At 59.4% G+C, this 17,596-nt stretch overlaps 2 protein-coding genes across 2 annotated transcripts in view; both read right to left on the minus strand.

Annotated features, from left to right (window-relative positions):
• PRR12 (proline rich 12) overlaps positions 1 to 10,671 on the minus strand; it is a 32,552-nt gene extending 21,881 nt beyond the window's left edge. The window contains 9 exon segments of the mRNA XM_049622065.1: positions 7 to 147; positions 2,648 to 3,308; positions 3,857 to 6,079; positions 6,081 to 6,320; positions 6,322 to 6,711; positions 6,713 to 7,176; positions 7,261 to 7,422; positions 8,457 to 8,569; positions 10,115 to 10,671. Of these exon segments, the coding sequence (XP_049478022.1) occupies positions 7 to 147; positions 2,648 to 3,308; positions 3,857 to 6,079; positions 6,081 to 6,320; positions 6,322 to 6,711; positions 6,713 to 7,176; positions 7,261 to 7,422; positions 8,457 to 8,569; positions 10,115 to 10,200 (4,480 nt within the window). The 5' untranslated portion in view covers positions 10,201 to 10,671.
• A 225-nt stretch (positions 10,672 to 10,896) lies between these two features.
• Positions 10,897 to 17,566, minus strand: PRRG2 (proline rich and Gla domain 2). The gene is made up of 8 exons (XM_049621598.1): positions 16,811 to 17,566; positions 16,250 to 16,354; positions 16,028 to 16,125; positions 15,664 to 15,839; positions 15,472 to 15,511; positions 12,779 to 12,917; positions 11,791 to 11,937; positions 10,897 to 11,472 (listed from the first exon to the last, which is right to left on the minus strand). Exons 3-8 carry the CDS (start codon positions 16,110 to 16,112, stop codon positions 11,454 to 11,456), a joined length of 606 nt encoding a protein of 201 aa, XP_049477555.1. The 5' UTR covers positions 16,113 to 16,125; positions 16,250 to 16,354; positions 16,811 to 17,566; the 3' UTR covers positions 10,897 to 11,453.
• Positions 17,567 to 17,596: the final 30 nt, after the last annotated feature.

The following is a 17,596-nucleotide window of genomic DNA, read 5'->3' on the forward strand; positions in this document are numbered from 1 at the left end:
GGGCGGGCGGCGAGCTGGGCGCGGGGGCCACCAGCGGGGGCGGCGAGGGCAGGGCCGGCGGTGGGGGTGGCGGCGGCGGCGGCGGTGGCTGCGGCGTCGGGGCGGGGGGCGGCGAGGGCGGGGGCTTCTCCTCCAGCAGCGGGGGCTCTGGGGGCGAGAGGGGCGTCAGGGCGGACTACGGCGCCGCCGGCACCGCGAGGCCCCCTCGGCCCTCACCGCGCAGGTCCCTCAAGGCCGCTGTCAGGGTCAATCAGTATCAGCCCCCACCCTCCTCTCCAGCGTCCCAACACAGCCAGCCCCCTTCCTGCTGTGCACCCCCACATCCCTCCTGATCAACGGGAACTGCTCTCCACCGAGCACCCTAACACCCATCTCTGCTGCAAATCCCGCTCACCTCCACTTCTTACTCTTCTGCTCTTGCCCTTCCTCCTAATCAGGGCTCCTGAGGCTGCTTACCTGTCGCCTGCCCCCTCCCCGACTTTCCTTGTTATTTTTTTTCCAGATTTTATTTTTATGTAATCTCTACACCCGCTCCTGCTCCACAGACTGAGCCAGTCAGGCGCCCTTCCCCTCCTGGACTTCTATTTATTTTTTAATGATTTTTTATTTATTTTTGAGAGAGAGAGAGAGCGAGCACGCAGCTGAGCGGGGGAGGGGCAGAGAGAGGGAGACACAGAATGCCAAGCAGGCTCCGGGCTCTGAGCTGTCAGCACAGAGCCCAATGCAGGGCCTCGAACTCATGAGCTGTGAGATCATGACCTGGGCCGAAGTTGGACGCTTAACGGACTGAGCCACCCAGGCGCCCCGCTCTGGGACTTTTACGACCCACCTCTGCCTGAGGAGGCCAAAGGAAGACTATTCCCTTAACTTCTCTCTCCAGTGTCCTAATAAGCCTTCCCACCCAAATGTGGTGCTCTGTCCCCACCCCTCTTCCCAGTCTCTAAATACTCTCCCCTTCTGTCCCTTGTATTGTAGCATTACTCAATGTCCCCCCCGCCCCCACTCCCCATTAAAACCAGTCCTCTCTGGGGACGCGTGGGTGGCTCAGTCAGTTAAGTATCTGACTCCTGATTTCCACTCAGGTCACGATCTCACAGTTCATGGGATCGAGCCTTGCGCCGGGCTCTGCGCTGACATTGCAGAGCCTGCTGGATTCTCTCTTCTTCTCTCTTTGCCCCCACACCCTTGCTTGCGTGCACATACACTCTAAACACATAGACATTAAACAACAAAAAATCAGTCCTCTCTTGTCTCACCACAGACCCTTCCTCATCCTTCAACGGTCTCCAACCCCAGTCCATCTCCCCCTTGCCCTCACCCCAAGTCCCTCCAAAGCTCCTTGCCCTGCCCTGACGTGGCTCCTAGTTCCCAAATGCCATTCACCAGCCCTTGCACCTCTTCTCTTGTTCCGGAACGTCCCTTGCAATGCCAACAGGTCAACTCCCCCAAAGGCCTTCTGCTAGGTCAAAGTCCCTCCAGGAGACCCCCTTCCCAGCTCCAGAGGACCTTCTGAGCCCCTGAAACCCATTTCCCACGCCTCATGCCCATTTGAGTCCAGAAACACCGCTCAGTTGCCTCAAAGCCCTTGCCGGCCCTCACCTCCCATCTTCCGCCTTCCGTCCCAATTCCCCAAGCATTCACTCTGCACCTCTTCCTCCTCATTTCCTGCTCAGGGGGTCTTGTCCTCCTCCCCCCCAAGCTCTCCCTGCCCTTCCCTCAGACTGCCCTCTACTCTCAAGATCATCAATGTCCTCTACTTCCCACTGAACTCTCCAAGGGCTTTTCTAACGGCCCCCTCTACTGCCTTAAAATCCCTCCCGACGCCTAAAACTGCTTCCTCTCAAGCCGTGTCCTGAGCTATGAGCCTTCCAAGGTTCCTGAACCCCAATACTCATTCCCATTTCAGCGAACCCTGACACTGTTTGTTCAGAAGCCCCCGGCATTTCTTCTCACCTCTGCCCTTCAGCCTCCCTCTCCATTTCCCACTCTTCTGCAACCCCCTAGAAGCGCTCTCCCTTCCCTAGGACACCTCTGAGCCCTCAAGCCCTCATTAACTGCCCCCGCTGCCTTCCTCCGAATCAACGCCTTCATTCCCTCTCCAGTGAAGCACCTTAAAATTTGCCCAAAGCCTCTCTCAGGACAGAACACCATCCAGACCCTGCCATACCCCCAGCCTTTCCCTCCTGCCCCCCCCACGAGACCCAACTAGTCAATGTTCCAGTCTCTATCAACTACCCTCCCCAAGTCTCTCCCTACCCCCAGATACCTTTCTGTCCTTTGCCATACATCTCTAAATCCCAGCTCCTTCTCAGATTCCATATCCTCACCAGTTTTAAAAGCTCTCTCAGTACCCTGTCACCCACCTGTCCCTATCGCTTATAACCTGCCCCATTTCCCACATTCTCCAGTGCCCACCTTGGGGCCCTTTAGCCCACTTAGCATCTGTGGGCAAATTAGAAAATGCTACCTTTCTTCCTAAAAACGCCTGTTTGCCCTCAATTAACAAGTTACTTTCGTAAACAAGAGAATCTACTTCCTCTACGTGAACAATGTCCCTTAAACAGTGCACAACCCGCACAACTGTACCCTGTGACCTGAACAACAGGAAAGCCCCTTCCCGCCCCCAAACCATCATCCCCGAGCTCACCGGGTGTGCCATTGCTGCTAGGGAGCCCCGGGAGTGGCGGAGGCCCTGGCACTGAAGCCTCAGTTGCCAAGGAGGGCACATCTGGGGTGGAAGTGTCCTTAGGCCCAGCGAGGGGTGGGTCATCAAGAGCGGAGATGGCTGAGGAGATGCTCTCCTGCAGGTCCCGGTTCTTGGCCACAGAGTCTTCTTCGTCCGAGGAGAAGGAGGGCAGCGTCTCCAGGTTGCGCTTCAGCTCCTCGTCCAGCCGTTTGCAGGGCGAAGGGCAGCCCAGCCCTAGCCCCTCGCTCTCGGCCGCCTCCAGTGCGCCCCCCAGCCCGAAGGCGCCGGCAGGCGGGGGGTGTGGCACAGTGGGGGCGGCAGGGGGCTGGGGCTGCAGGCCCCGGGCCGGCACAGAGGGCGGCACGCTCTTGGGGGGGCTGAGTGGGGGCGTCAGGCCGGCCTGATAGAGTGGCGGATGACGCTTGCCTGACTTGAGGAAGTCCAGGAAGGAGGCCATGAAGCCGGACTTCATCTCTGGCTGCTTTTCTTCCACCTCCTTGATCTTGGCCTCAATCTTCTCCCGAGTCAGGCTGGAGTCCAGGCTGTTGTGGTCAGCGCCGGATACAGCGTCGCCTGACGAGGCTCCCAGACCCTCGCCGGCCTTGGGCACAGACAGCTTGATCTAGATATTGGGGCGACGGGGAGTCGGGACCCACGGATCTGGGGCCCCAAGTCCCCTCCCCCATCAGAAGCAGGAGCGCAGGCCCCCAACCCTCACTTAAGACTCAGGTCAAATTCCCACTTTCAGCCTGTAGAACTCTAGAATTCAAGCCCACAGACCCCTTCTGATTCCAGAACAACAGGACTGGAGTTCCTCCCTCGATGCTCCCTGATCCTCCTTTGCTTACAGCCCAGGAACCCAATCTCCAGACCCTCCGCCCGCACCCCCAAGACGCAGGAATCTAGGAACCCCCGATCGCTGGTCCTTTAAGACCTAGCACCTAAGAACCTAAGCTCCAATACCCTGTACCTCCCTCCCTCCAGACCCCAAAGTGTCAATTCTCAGATCCCTCCAACAGTGGAAGCCTGGAATCCCAGCCCAGAGATTCATTTCCTCACAAGTTTCAGGAACGTAAACCACAGCCCCCATCACACCCCAGAACCTCCACCGTGGCCCCAACCCTCCGCTTTCTTGAAAACTTAAGCCATCCAGACCCCAGTCCCCCTCACCTTAAGTGGCTTCAGGGGCTCCAGCCGTGTGCCCCCTACCTCCTCGGCCTTCCTGCCCCGACCACGGCCCCGGCCCCGAGGTTTCTTGGCTCCATCAGTGGGTGTGGAGGCTGAGGCTGGCCCAGCAGTGGTGGGGACCTCCAGCGGGCGGATCCGGGGCCTACCCCGGGGCCGGGGTGGGCCATCGCGCTTGGCCTTTGTCGGCTTGCGGCCACGGCGCCTGGGGCCATCGGGGCCTGGGTTGGGTGGACAGAAGTCGATGTCACCCAGGGGTGAAAGGGCCGGGCGGGAACGGCAGCTGGACACCAGGTCGGGCAGGCGCCGAGGGTTGAGGCGGATATCAGCGGGCACATCGGCCTTGTCCTCATCCGCCTCAAACTCGTACTCCTGGGCGTACAACTTCTTGGGCGTCTGGAAGGGCGGGTCGCGGCGCCGTAGCAGGTGGAAGGAGGACGTCTTGAGCAGCTTCTTTGGCTTGGTAGAGCAGAAGATGGGTGAGGTCAAGCCTCCCTTGGGCTCAGAGGCAGGTGGCGGCGGTGGAGGGGGAGGCGGGGGTGGCGGGGCCGCCTGGTGTGGCCCACTCTGGATCAGGCCCAGAGGCTCGGCATTGACCGTGGAGGGCAGCTCAGGCGGTTTGTTGGGGTCCAGGCCCAGGCCCGGCGTCTCAGGCCCAGCTCCAGACGCCCGGCTAGGGCAGTAGGGCCCATAGGGATCATAGGCAGGGGGGCCGGGAGGCGGCCCAGTCCCCGCCTTGGGGTCACCCTCGTCCTCAGGCGGCCCGGCCTTGCCATAGTCGTCTGCCGCCCCTCCGCCGAACATCTCCTCCATGGTGGGGAAGAAGCTGCGCTCCTCGTCTTGGAGCAAGGAGTCAGGAAAACAGATGGACGTGAGTGGCACAAAGCGGGGGGCCTTTGTGCCTTGCGGGCTGGGGCTGCGGTAGGCACCTGAGGGATCCTTGCCCTCGGTATTAGGTGGGCCTACGCCAGTGTCACCAGGCCCTGGGGGCAGTGGCTCCAGGGCCCCAAGCAACTCCTGCATGGCGCCTGGGGGCTCCAGACTCTCCTCGGGTCGCAGGCGGGGGCTGGGGGCACCAGGCTCCAGGCCGTGGCTTCGGAGGTGGGCCTCAAGCTGGAGGGGCATGGGTGGCGGAGGTGGGGGCGGCGGCGGGGGCGCCTGGGGCGCCCCATCACGGGTGGCTGGCTCAAGGAGATGAACGCCAACCTTGGGGGCACTGGGAGAGGGGCTGGGGGCGTGGCTAAGGACAGAAGGGAGCAGTTGTGGTGGGGGAGGCGGAGGCAGCACCAGTGGGAGGTCAGGGCCCCCGGCCTCCAGGAGGAGGCCGGGGGGCGGGGGCGGGGCAGGCTGGGCGGGGGGGGGTGGGGGCGGCGGGCTCTTTTGGAGAAAGGCCCCCAGCTCCTTGGCACCTGCCCCATAGTGGACCACTGAGGTGGCCAGCCCCTCGGGTGTCTCGCCACCTCGTTCCGGCCCTTTCTTCTTCTCCTTCAGCCTCCCCAGGCCCAGCTCCAGGGCTGCTGTGGCACCCTCGTCGAGGCTGGCACTCGTCCGGATGACACTCTGCAGGTGATACCTCTGGGGGTCTTCCTTGGCCAGCTCGTAGGGTGTGCCCGGTGGACCCCCGGCCCCACCACTACCCCCAAGTCCCTTGGAGGCATCCGCTGCCCCATCTTCACCCACCAAGCCGTCTGCCCCTGAGGTCCGTGGGGGGCTGGGTGCCTGTAGGAGATGCTGGATGAGGAATTCCTCATCTTCCGTGCGCTCGGCAGGAGGCCCGCCGGGGCCAGCCAGCAGCTCCGAGCCATCCCCTTTGCCTTTGTAGCCACCTGCTCCGGCTGCATAGCTGCCGGCTCCCGGAGGCGCCAGGAAAGGGGCCGAGGCCAAGACGGAACTCAGGTATTTGCCAGGGGCTCCCGGAGAGCCGACTCCAGGCGGGCGGCCGGGGGCAGGCGGCGACTGCAGTGGGCGGATGATGTGAGAAGGGCTGGCCTCGCCGCCACCCCCCAGGGAGCTGGGCCCCCAGCCACCTCCGTGACCCGAGAGCGCCGGGGAATGGCCAGTACTGTAGCTGAGCGAGGGGCTGGCTGTGGGCAGCCCCTGGGAATGGGCAGCTGGCCCGGGGTATGGCTCACCCTGAACCCCATACAGCTGCCCCTGCAGCTGATCCGGGGAGTAGCTCTGACACGTGGCTAGGCCAGGAGGCGGGGGGGCCACTGGGGGGCTGTGGGGGCCCCCCAGAGTAGCTAGGGCCTTTGCTCAAGTCCTGTGCTTGACCCCCTCCAAACCCTTGCCCGTAGGCCTGGGGTCCTAGAAGCCCTTGGGGCTGTCCAGGGGAATAGGCTTGGCCCCCGGCCCCGCCAGCCCCAGAGGCCTTCCCAGTGGCATAGGCTGCTGCTGGCCCACCCAGACTCTGGCATTTGGGCGTGGCGGTTGAACGGGGCGGGGGGGGGCCTGTTGGCAGCACCCGCAGCTGCTCCGTAACCGCCTTTGCCTGTCTTGTAACCGGGCGACTGAATGATGGGGCGGTAACCTCCAGCGCCACCCGCAGCCCCACCTCCTCCAGCCGCCTCTGGGCCTGCAGCCCGGCCCGATGCTCCAGCCGTGGCTCCGCTGGGCCCAGCCTTGCTAGGCTCGCCAGCACCAGGGGAGGGCTCCCCGCCGCCCAGGGGGCTACAGGCCAGGTTAGCCCTGTGGCCCATGGAGGAGTAGCTGCCTCCACAGCTCAGGTAATGCTGGAGGGCGTGGGCTGGTGGCGGGGGCGGCGGGGGCTGTGCACTTGCCGGCCGCTGGTAGTGCTTGATGACGGTGTCCTGGCGGGGCAGGGCCCGCTCGGGTGGCGGGGGGGCCCGGCGCAGCACCCGAGAAGTTGTAGAGCTGTGGGGAAGATTGCTCGGCGGCAGCGGCAGCAGCGGAAGAGGAAGCCAGCAGGTTGAACTGAGTCGGGAGGTGGCGGGGGGGTGGGGGTGGGTCAGGAGGGCCGGGGCGGTAAGGAGGGGTCTGGGCCGGGCCGAGACCAGCAGGCCCCAGGACACCGCCCCCTGCCAGGCGCTCGAAGCCCAGCGAGGATGGCACCGTGGGTGCTTGCGAGGGCTTTAGGTGCAACACATCATGAGGGGACAGGAGCCCGTTAGCTGGGGGACTGAATGGGGGATCTTGAAGGCTGAGGGACGAGGGCACTGGGAAGGGGCGGCTGCCGAAGGAAGCCGGGTGCTGGTAGGCCGACAGGGCAGAGGAGGATGGAAAGGTGCTGGAACCCGGCAGGGCGCCCGAAATGAAGAGCTCCGTGGGGCCTGGCGTGTGCATGGCTAGGGATGACGGAGAAGACCACAGGTCAGGGCGGACCACATGCCAGCCCCACCCTGGCCCTCCTGGATCGGCGCTGGGCTTACCTGTTTGCCAGGAAGGACTGCGGAACTGGGAGAGGAGAGAGGAAGCAGAGGGGCCAGGCTGGGGGCCCCGGGACTCCAGGGCCGAGATGAGGTTCATGACGGAGGCGTCGGGCCCTGCTGAGCCCGCGTGGTGGAGGCCAGTGTCGAAGAGTCCAGAGAGGCCTGGCCAAGGACAAGGGGGTTAGAGTCAGCAAAGTGGGGTATAAGGCCAAGTTGAAAGGGAAAAGGAAGAGGCCAAAAGCAAGTCAGGTCAGGGAAAAGGGTTGGAAAATGTAAAGAGATAGATTCCAAGGGGATAAAGTGGACACAGCCAAGCTGAGGAGACAGGGCAGAGGATAACAAAGGGGAAAAAGGAAAGCAATAAGTAGGATGGAGTGTAGTCCAATCGTAAGGGCAGGGAGCCCAGGAGAGGAAAGGTAAACAAAAGAGTAGAAAAACCCAGAATCAAAGGAAGTGGGCACAACAGGACAGAGTTCTTGGTGGAAGGGGGAGGGAGACACAAAAGGATTTGGGCAATTCTAGCAAGGAAGGGGAAAAGATGGGATGACTGGAGCCACTTAGTAGGAAGAGGGCAGGTCTAAAGGGATTGAGTTCAAGTGGGAGGATCCAGAAAAAAAACAAAAAACAAAAAAAAAATAAATAAAGAGGAGACAAGGGAAGGAGCCAACCAGGAAAGTTAAGGATCAAACTGGATAATGTAATCTACTTGCACGTCCACCCAGGAAGAAGGAAACCAATCAGAATCGTTAGAGGTAGGACTACAGGGAAAAGAATAAGGTGGTGGGCAGACCCAAGGAAAAACAGGGAGGTCCAAAGACTTAGAGCCAATCAGAAAGAAAAGGAATCAGGAAGAACGAATTCAGAGCGCCAAGGAGCCAAGAGGATGGGCAAACCTAGAGGGAAAGGATTGGGGTGGGATAGACAGGAGGAAAAGCCTGGAAGAGAAGGTGGGATTTGGGGGCTGAGGGGACGGGGCCAATTGGAGCGAAAGAGGCGGGGCCAGAGACAAGGGTGGACGAATCCAGCGTGAAATTGAGCAGGGACCAGCAGCCTCAGAGGCAACCAATCAGAGGAGAGGCAGCAAGGGGCGGGCCAGGACGCAGGGCACGGCCAATTAGGAGGGGTGGAACTTTCAGCAGCCAACCAGCTGCCTGGGAGGGAGGGCCAGCCCAGGCGGGGCGGGACGGGGGCCGTACCTGCTGGGTGGTGGTTGGTGGCATAGCTTTGCAGTGGGTGGGGGGCCGCGTAGGCCTGGCGGTGTAAGATGTCGGTCTCGGGGTGCGAGGTCCTGGAGCTGCCATAGACCAAGCTGGGGGGAAGGGAGAGATGTTAGGGTGTCCTCTGCAGCTACCCTAGGAGAATGGAACTCAGCAAATCCCCCGGGGTGTGGGGGGGAATCTTACAGCTGACTGGGGGTTATCCCTAAGGAACCTTGGGCCCTAAAGGAAAGAAGACCAAGGGAACCGGGGTACCCAATGAAAAGAGCCATGAAACATTCCCCACTCAAGCCCCAATAAATAGAGCCCAGATAGTCTCACGTTTACAAACAGACATGCACAACGACGAGGCAAACAGAAGAGGGTGAAGAGTCAGAGGGAAGTGCCCCAAGTTGAAAATTCAAAAGGCATGGACTTCCTACCGAGCCCACTATCCCCTGGACGACACAAGGCCCCGGGGCCCACCTGAGGGGTGCACACGGACGCCCACTCTAATGCAGACACGTGGGAACACATGGCCCTGAACCTCATATAGGGTCCCGAGTCAGGAGCAGGAGGTAGATTGTTCCCCAAAAGGCTGGGATAGGGGGTGGGGAGGGGATAGGACTAGGGGAAAGTACCAGGTACAAGTGTGAACATGAACAACGTCCATCCCGCGGGGTTGAGGTTCAAATGCATGGGCCCTTGCAAAGCCAGGTGTGTGTGCAAACGACTATCCAGCTCACCCGTGGGGAAGGAAATATACAGAGCGAGAAGTCCCAAATGGAAAATCCTAACACATGTGGGGTCATGCCCAGCCATGCTGGGAAACCCAGGAGGTGGGGGGGTTGGGGACAGGTGAAGAGTGAAGGCAGGACATAAACAGCAGGAAGGGGGCTGATTCGCAGGTGAGCAGGGTGCCAACTAAGCACCAACAGGGCCCACGATCACGCACACAACCACACACCAGGGAAATATCTGAATCTTCCCATGCAACGGCCCCAATTCACGGCTGGGACTCAAGAGGTCAAATACTCCGCTCCTCGCCATCCACTAGGATTCTCTGCCTTTGGGGGGTGGGGGAGCCCAAGGGGGCGTGTCTCAGATTCCAGGACCCCCCCCCCTCACACACACAGAACCCCAGCTTGGGAAGGGGGCGGGGCCCCGTGCCCACTCTGCGCGCGGAATTTCGGGGGGGGGGGGGGCCCGAGTGGCGCGGCCTCGCGCAGTCCCGGAACAATAGGACGGGAGGGGGGGCTCCCCCCAGGTCTGCGTTCTAATTCTCCTTTCCATCCCACCTATGCAAGAGCAGAGCCCGGGATGCAGGGAGGAGGGATCAGCAAGCCGGGAATCCAAGGATGGGGGGAAATCCAGGCCTTGCTTCGCCAGTCCCTCCCACCTTCCCAGGGCCTTTCCGTCCGAAATTGTTTTGCACCCCCATTTTCCCGCTGCATCTCTCCCTTTGCATGCCGGAGCTGGCTTTGGAGGAGTTTGCAATTTGCAAACTGGGGCGGCGGCGTTGTTGCAAACCGAGGAAGGCCGCTCCCTTGCAAGCCGGAGGGGAGTTTGCGATGCACGCTTCGCCAGGCGGGCCAGGCCCGGCCGGGCTGGGCCCCCACCCCTTGGCCCCTTCCTCCAGGCCACCCTCAGCTCCTTACCTAGCTTTCGCTGACCTCTCGTAACTCCATCCCGCCCCGGCGCCGAGCGGGTCCCCGAAGCCGGCGCTGGGGTAGTTCCTGTCCATGAATTGGCCGCGGTGGAAATTGGGGGGAGGGGGAGGGAGGGAGGGAGGGAGGGAGGGGGCGCGCGCGCGCTCTCCTCCGCCGCCGCTCCCTCCGCTGCTGCTTTTTTTTTCCCCTCTCTCTCTCTCTCTCTTTTTTTCTTTGCAGCCGCCGAAGGCCCGGGAAGGCCCCGGGCTGGGGAGGGAGGGGGCAGGGGCGGAGGGGCGGGCAAGGGAGGGGGTGCAGCCGCCGAGCCAAGGAGGGGGGAAGGGGGGTTCCCCCTGGAGGGAAAGGGGGGTAGGAGGGACCCCGCTGTCTCCGCCTTTGCCCCGGCGCTTGCAAGAGAGAAGGGAGGGAGCGCGCTCAGGAGGGGGCGTCCCGGGCGGCCCCGGGGTGGGTGCGGGCGCTGGGTGCTCGCTCTCTCGCCGCCGCCGCCGCCGCCTCCTCCTCCTCTGCGCTCACGGTGCAGCCATCTTTGCACAAGGCGGCTGGGGGAGGGGGGAGGGGAAGGGGGGGCGGGCGGCGGGGTGTCTGGCTGCGCTCCGCTTCCTCCCACAATCCCGTGCAAATGCAAAAAAAAAAAAAAAAAAAGAGAGAGAGAGCGAGAGAGAGAGAAAGATACAGAGCGCTAGCACGGCCTGGGGGTGTAGGGCGCAGCGTTTGTACAGAAAGCCAACTCCGCCGCGCGCAGACGCACCCGGGAATGCAATTCAGTTTGATTTTTATTTTTTGCGTTCACTTTTTGTCTCTTTTACGAAAGCATTGTAATTTATGAGAGAAGCACAACTCCAGTCTCCCGGTGCAATGCGAGCCTGACCCCAAAGAGCACACTTGCAAATATGCCCCCCACCCTTTCCCTGGATTGCAGAGCGCCCGTGTGCGTGCAAGGAGAGCACACGAAAACATGCGCGTGTGTGTGGCCCGTAGCACTGGAGGGCGATGGCCTTGTCACACCTGCTCACTCACGCGAGTCGGTACACCGGGCCCACGCGCCGGGGTCCGAGTTTCCACGCAAGCCTACCCCCGGGGGGCGGGGCTGCCGGGTACCCCCACCGTCAGGAGAGCGTGGGGGCCCGCGAGTAACCCGGGACGAGGGAACACGTTGGCCGGGGATACGCGTGTATCCGTACTTGGCGGAAACACGTGTGCCAGGGTAGGCCTCGGGCCGGACGACCACTACTCCCACCACTCCTCAAGCTCAGCTACGTGGTTTAAGAGGCCTGGGGGCTCTGGAATCCGCTGTGAATCTGGGGAACACCGGCTCTGAAACAGCTCTTCAGCGAGGCCTCCTGAGGCTGCATGGGGAGGGGCACAATGGGGAGTCAAAGACCCGGCTGTTTTTCCCCCCTCAACTAAGACCACTCCGACCCGCCCGCGGGCGTCTCAGCCAATCGCAGACCCTCTGGGTACAAGACCCACCCTCCTGTAAGGCTCCACACCGACAACGCTGGGCCACGCCCCCAGACAATTGCATAGGACCCCGCCCCCGCGCTCCAAGCCTCGCCCCGGATAATAAGCTCAAAATTCCAAGTCCCGCCCCTGAGCCCACGCCCCTCCTCTCGCAGCATCCTCCCCTCTGAGCCCCACCCCCGGGTAGAAGCCCAGCCCAGTACCTGGTGTAGGGGGGCGGAGGTGCGTCGTGCACCCCAGAGGCCGCCAGCGCCTGCTCGTAGGTGGGGAGACCTGGGGGTGGCGGTGGAGGCAGGGGCGTCGGGGGGCCTACATTGCCCAAGGGACTCAGGGGGTTAATGAGCTCAGCCCTGGGGACAGAAAGTACACTGTTAGCAGGAGAGACGTACAGGATAGAGAGATTTGGGAGGAGGAGGGAAGACCTAGGGACACAGAGACTCTGAGGGTGGAAGGGAGAAAGACCAGAGGAAATGAGGGTCACCTTGAACCTGACCCGCCACACAGAAAAGCTCCTCAGAATGAGAGGCGGACGAACACAGGCAGACAGACATCAACTGCTGAGACATACTCATTCACAGACATACATGTGTTCCAGACACAGGGAGAGTCATGGAGAAAAAAACCAGCCCTGCAGAGAGGTAGGCAGACACACACTGATACAGACATAACACAGAGATACACCCAGTCACAAATCTCCCAGTGCCCCTTATAATAACCTCTTCCTAAAAACCCCCAGACCCACTATACTTCCAAGACTGACACTCAAGCACCTTTTTAGACCCTGCCACTGAGAAACACATGCCTAGACAACTCATAAGGCACACACAAACATGTGTGACAGCCTGTCACCACGGAAACTGACATGCTACAGACACCCAGAGACCTTACCGCTAACAGCCTCGCCAGACACGATACACACAGAGTGATAGTCACACATAAATACGGTACCATGAAGACACGCAGCAGATACTGAATGAGCTCCTACTGTGTGCCAGCTACTGAGGATATAGTCAGACAGACAGACAGACACGCGACTGGACATACGCAAGCTCACAGACTGACTTTCCACGTGATAGTCTTCTCAGACCTTTCCTCTCGTGCCCACCTGCCCCAATCCTTGACTCGTCTCCTCCTTCCTCTCCTCCCCCTGCTTTCCAGCCCTCAAACGCCTTCTCTCTGAATCACCCTTACTCTTGGGGACAGGGCTGCTGGCCTCTACCCCGTCGTCGGCAGTGCAGATACCAAAAGGCTCCCAAGCTGGCCAGGACAATGAGCAGGATGCCCGATGTCAGCCCCACAGCCAGGCCTGCTACATCCACACGTCCACGCCCTGCAGTGGGGAAGGGGGGGGGGGGTGGCACCGTGTCAGGGGCTGTCACCCACCTCAACAACCCAATGCCTTCCCACAGAGGGAGGAGTACAGGCCAAGAAGCAAAGCAGAACTGGGGCCACTTCCTAGGTATGTGACTCCAGGCAACTGAACGTACTCATTTCTATAAGCCTCCATCTGCTGCCCTGTAAAATGGGAATAACTCCTCCCCCACAGGCTGTGAAATTCATTGAGATCAAACACATAAAGGGTCTACGATAACTTCATCCAGGACTAGAAAATATGGCAGCTGTATCCCCGTGGTGACAGAGGCGCCCCTCCCTGGACGCAGTGTGGCTTGAGTCCCTCCTGAACAAAATCCATCTGGGTAGGGAGCTCAGCTGCCCCCACACTGACCGTTGCCCGATTTAGCAAATAATAATGTATGATACCCTATTAAATACTAATTTTAGATATACAATGAATAATTTTTTTTTTTTAGTATAACTATGCCCCATGTAATATTTAGGACACTAGGGGTGCCTGGGTGGCTCAGTCACTTAAACATCTGACTCTTGATTTAGGGTCAGGTCATGATCTCACAGTTCGTCAGTTCAAGTCCCAAATCTGGCTCCACGCTGACAGAGTATAGCCTGCTTGGAATTCTCTCTCTCTTCTCTCTGCCCACCCCCCCACCCCCCACACTCACTCTCTCTCTCAAAATAAATAAATAAACTTAAAAATTGTTTTTAAAAAGGGGCGTCTGGGTGGTTCAGTCGTTTGAGCGTCTGATTTTGGCTCGGTTCATGATCTCATGGTTTATGGGTTCAAGCCCCACGTCAGGCTCTGTGCTGACAGCTCAGAGCCTGGAGCCTGCTTCGGATTCTGTGTCTCCCTCTCTCTCTGCCCCTCCCCTGCTCACACTCTCTCTCTCAAAAATAAAAACATTTAAAAATTTTTTAATAAAAAATTTTAAAAAGAACATACTTAGACTAAAAAATTTATTCATGTGCATTTTTAATGGTTATTTATTTATGTTGAGAGAGAGAGAAAGCATGAACAGGGGAGGGGTAGAGAGAGAGGGACAGAGAGAATCCCAAGCAGGCTCGGAACTGTTAGGGCAGAGCCCGACACGGGACTTGATCGCACAAACTGTGAGATCATGACCTGAGCTGAAATCAAGAGCCCAGTTGGATGTCTTAACCCCTTAACCGACTGAGCAACCCAGGCGTCCCTAGTCTTGTGTGTTTAAAATTCAAATTTAACTGATGGGGGTGGGGGTGTCCTGTGTTTTATCTAACAACACTTCCCCTCTGGAACGCAGTCCCTTTACCAACCACTGAGACCACTGAGGGACGAGACCTCAACTCTGAAGGAAGAGGAGAATCCACAGGAAGGCTTCTGAATTTACTGGGCTATGAAAAATCCATTTATCAATGGGGGAATTTAGGGACCTCCCCCCAGCAACAGATCATTGGGTGTCTAGAACTCGGGGGGACCCTTTGCTAGGACCCTAGGCCTTTAGCAATCCAAGGCCATGCTTCTGAGGAGAAACAGGCACACAGGGAGAACTCCAAAGGTCTGTGAGGCCCTCCTCTGTCTTGCTGCTGGGGAGACTTCCTGTAGCACTGGGTGGGGAGCTTTCCTCAAACAGTGAATCTCTGGTGGCTTTTAGCCCCCTTAGCGAAGAGCTGCGCCCAGAAGGCAGGCCCTCCAGATTCTGATATGTTTCAGGTAGATTCAAGAAGCCACTGGGCCACAGTAGGCCAGCAGCGAGGTAGTTACCTCCCCTAGCAACCAGGCTCCAGTGTGAGGACTCCAGCAGACCCAGGGCTTGTTGCTAAGGGGCATCCACCCTAGCAACCAGGCCACGGGGAGGGGTGGGGCATCTGGTACCGGGAGGGGGTTCCTCCCTGGGCAGTGGGCCTTGGGTCCTGAGCCTGGCTAGGTGTGGTTGCTAGGGAGGCCTCCTTAGTAACCAGGCCAAGGCTGGGATGGGCCCGTGGGGGAGGGGAAGCCAGCCAGGTAGTGAGTGCTGCAGGCTTCCTTGGTCCGGCCTGGCCAGGCCTCGTTGCTAAGGAGCAGTCCCCCCTTAGCAACAAGACTGCAGCCATGGTGGGGCCTTAGAACTCACAGGAAGGGTTGGGGGTGGGCGGACTGGGCAGGTGAGGATGCACAGGCTTCCAATGCCCGGCCTGCCTTGGCCAGGCCCTGTTGCTAGGGAGCAGTCCCCCTAGCAACCAAGCTGCAAAAGGGGCCGGGGCTCTGCACTCCAAAGAGGTTAGCACCTCTGAGCCTGAAGCCCGACAGGCCCCTGGGCTGTCACCCCTCTCTCCACCCGCACTTCCTCCTTCCTAAGGACAGGAGGCCTCCTCCAGATAAGTGTGGTAGGTTCCTCAGGCAGGGGCTCTAGTCTCAAAGGAGGGGACTCTTTTGAGTCCCTCCAGGAACTCAGGGAGCATGGAATTTGCAGGAGGCACATTTGGGGCGGGGGGTGTGGGTTCGGACCTCCACGGGAAGGGGGCTGCCTTAGCTGCACAGAACAAGAGGGGTTCCCCCCCACGCCCCCACTCACCTCCTTTGCCATTGTAGATGTAGCTCTCCCAAAAGCGCTCCTTGAAGGGGTAAGAATAGAGCAGGTGGAAAGACAGCATATCAGCTGGGAGAGTCCACCCCCCCCAACCTGCCTGCGCCCCGACTTCTGAGACCCAGGGTAGAGGGAGTTGGGGGCCAGGACATCCCAGGGCCTGGGGAGAGGGGCTCTCACCGTCAGAGTGTTGTCCTCAAAATACTCCCGTGCCTCCTCCCAGGAACACCGCTCCTCACGACACTCCCGTTCCAGGTTCCCCGGTGTGAGAAGCTCCAGGTCCCAGTGATTGGCTCGTGGAATCCGGCTACGGCTTCTTAGAAAGCTCTGGGCTTCTGGGGAGTCCAGGAAGACTTCTGCACCCAAAGAACATGAAACATAGAAAAATGGGGGGCTCCCGGGACTGGGGACATGGAAGAATCTCAACCTCAGGGGATGGGGAGCTGTGGAGTGCTCAGGGAGGAGGGGACTGGAGGCAAGGGTTCCTGAGTCAGGGGAAGGTGGAGTCTGCGCCTGGACACGGGCTCTTCCCCCAGACACTCACCTGGGTCTTGGTCCCCACTGGGTGAGGTGTCCAAGCAGGTGGTCAATCCCAGGTACAGAAGCAGCAGAGAGGGGGAGCCCCTCATATTTTACGAACACCTGAAACGGGGCGTGGTGGAGACATCAGGTGCCTCAGCCCCTGGGGAATGGGGCCAGGTCACCCTGACTGGACTCTATGGTCCACAAATTGTAATGATTTGTAATAATAATAGCAGACGCTTACCTAGGCTGTATCCTGGGCCAGGTAGTTCAAGGTAGTTTACCTATATCAACTCCATTTAGTTTTCACAGAAGTGCTGTTCTTATCCCCGCTTTACAGATGAGGAAACTGAGGCACGGAGAGATAAACGAATTGCCCAAGGTCATGCGATTTGCAAGATTCAGAAGCAGGATTTGAGTGAAAGCTGTGTGTGCCTCCAGAGACTGGAGCAGGGAGCTTATCTTTTTCTCTACCGGTCTGCAGCGCCCAGCATGAATTTTGGCACATAGTAGGTGCTCTTGACCATGTCTGTTGGTGATCAAGATTCCTTTCTTCCAGGTAGTTTCCACCTATACATGCCTCTCCCTGTGCTCATTACCACATCCACCCACAGAGATCAAAGATTACAGGAGAGACCAGAACAGGAGAGGCAAAGAGTATATTCTTGGGTCCAGGGGGGCAAAGGGAGTGGGGGTCCTGGACCCCTGGGACTGGGGGACCCAAGCTTCTGAGTCCCAGAGGGGCAGAGAACTGGGGGACCAGGGTCTCCAAGCCAGGCTCTGCCTCCAGGGGACATTCACTTACCTGCCCAGACCTGTGAGCGACTGTCCCCTCTTCTTTAATTGGGGCTTCCTGGGCCAGGCCAGCTAAGGCCAGCTGTGAATGGGGGATAGGGGAGAGGGGAGGGGAGTGAAAGGAGGGGTGCCCCTCTCCCTGTAATCAGACGGATCCCGGTTTCTGGCAGAGGGGCGGGGTTTGTGATTACCTGTCCTGGGCGGGACTCAGGTAAGGGACAAAGTATTTAAAGGGACCTTAGGATGAAGGGCCTAAGGTCCAGAGCCTTGTAGGGACGCCAGGGTTCCTGACAACGACACCGTGGAGGCACTTAGGGGACTGGATATGCACCTCTTCCCTTGTTTGTCCCCTGGGATGGAAGCTTGCCTGGGTGAGCTAGGGAAATAAATGTCTAAGTGTCCAGATGCCTAGATGTCTAGAAACCGGTGGGAAATGTATGCCTTGGTCCCTGGGGGTAGGTGGTCGATGCTGTAGTAAATTCCCGTTTTCTGAGGTGATTTGAAGGACTTTGACTTCCGATTTCTCACTTGCTCTCCTTATAAATTGGAGACAGGGGAGTTGTCCCTTCTCAATTGTCTCTCAACACGCAGCAAGAAAAGTGGCTAATATACTTGGGGAAGTGAGCTTCCCGATCTCTAGAGGAAGTGGTTAATCCTTCAATTCAGACTTGCAGAGACGCAAAGCCTGGACATAACCAGTAAATCGTCCGCCCTGGGAAATGCCTAGTGTATACTAAGCGTGCCCTATACTCGTGCCAGCGGCACCAACCGGAACCTTCGAGTAACTACTCAGGTT

This window comes from Panthera uncia, assembly GCF_023721935.1.
Source record: "Panthera uncia isolate 11264 chromosome E2 unlocalized genomic scaffold, Puncia_PCG_1.0 HiC_scaffold_19, whole genome shotgun sequence".
NCBI classification, from domain to species: domain Eukaryota; kingdom Metazoa; phylum Chordata; class Mammalia; order Carnivora; family Felidae; genus Panthera; species Panthera uncia.

Excerpts from the sequence above, each read along its gene's own strand:
- PRRG2 (XM_049621598.1), bottom strand. The coding sequence starts at position 16,112 with ATGAGGGGCTCCCCCTCTCTGCTGCTTCTGTACCTGGGATTGACCACC. Across the intron at positions 15,512-15,663 it reads TTGAGGACAACACTCTGACG|GAGCGCTTTTGGGAGAGCTA; the intron begins GTGAGAGCCCCT and ends TACCCCTTCAAG. Across the intron at positions 11,938-12,778 it reads CAGCAGCCCTGTCCCCAAGA|GGCTGAGCTCATTAACCCCC; the intron begins GTAAGGGTGATT and ends TTCTGTCCCCAG.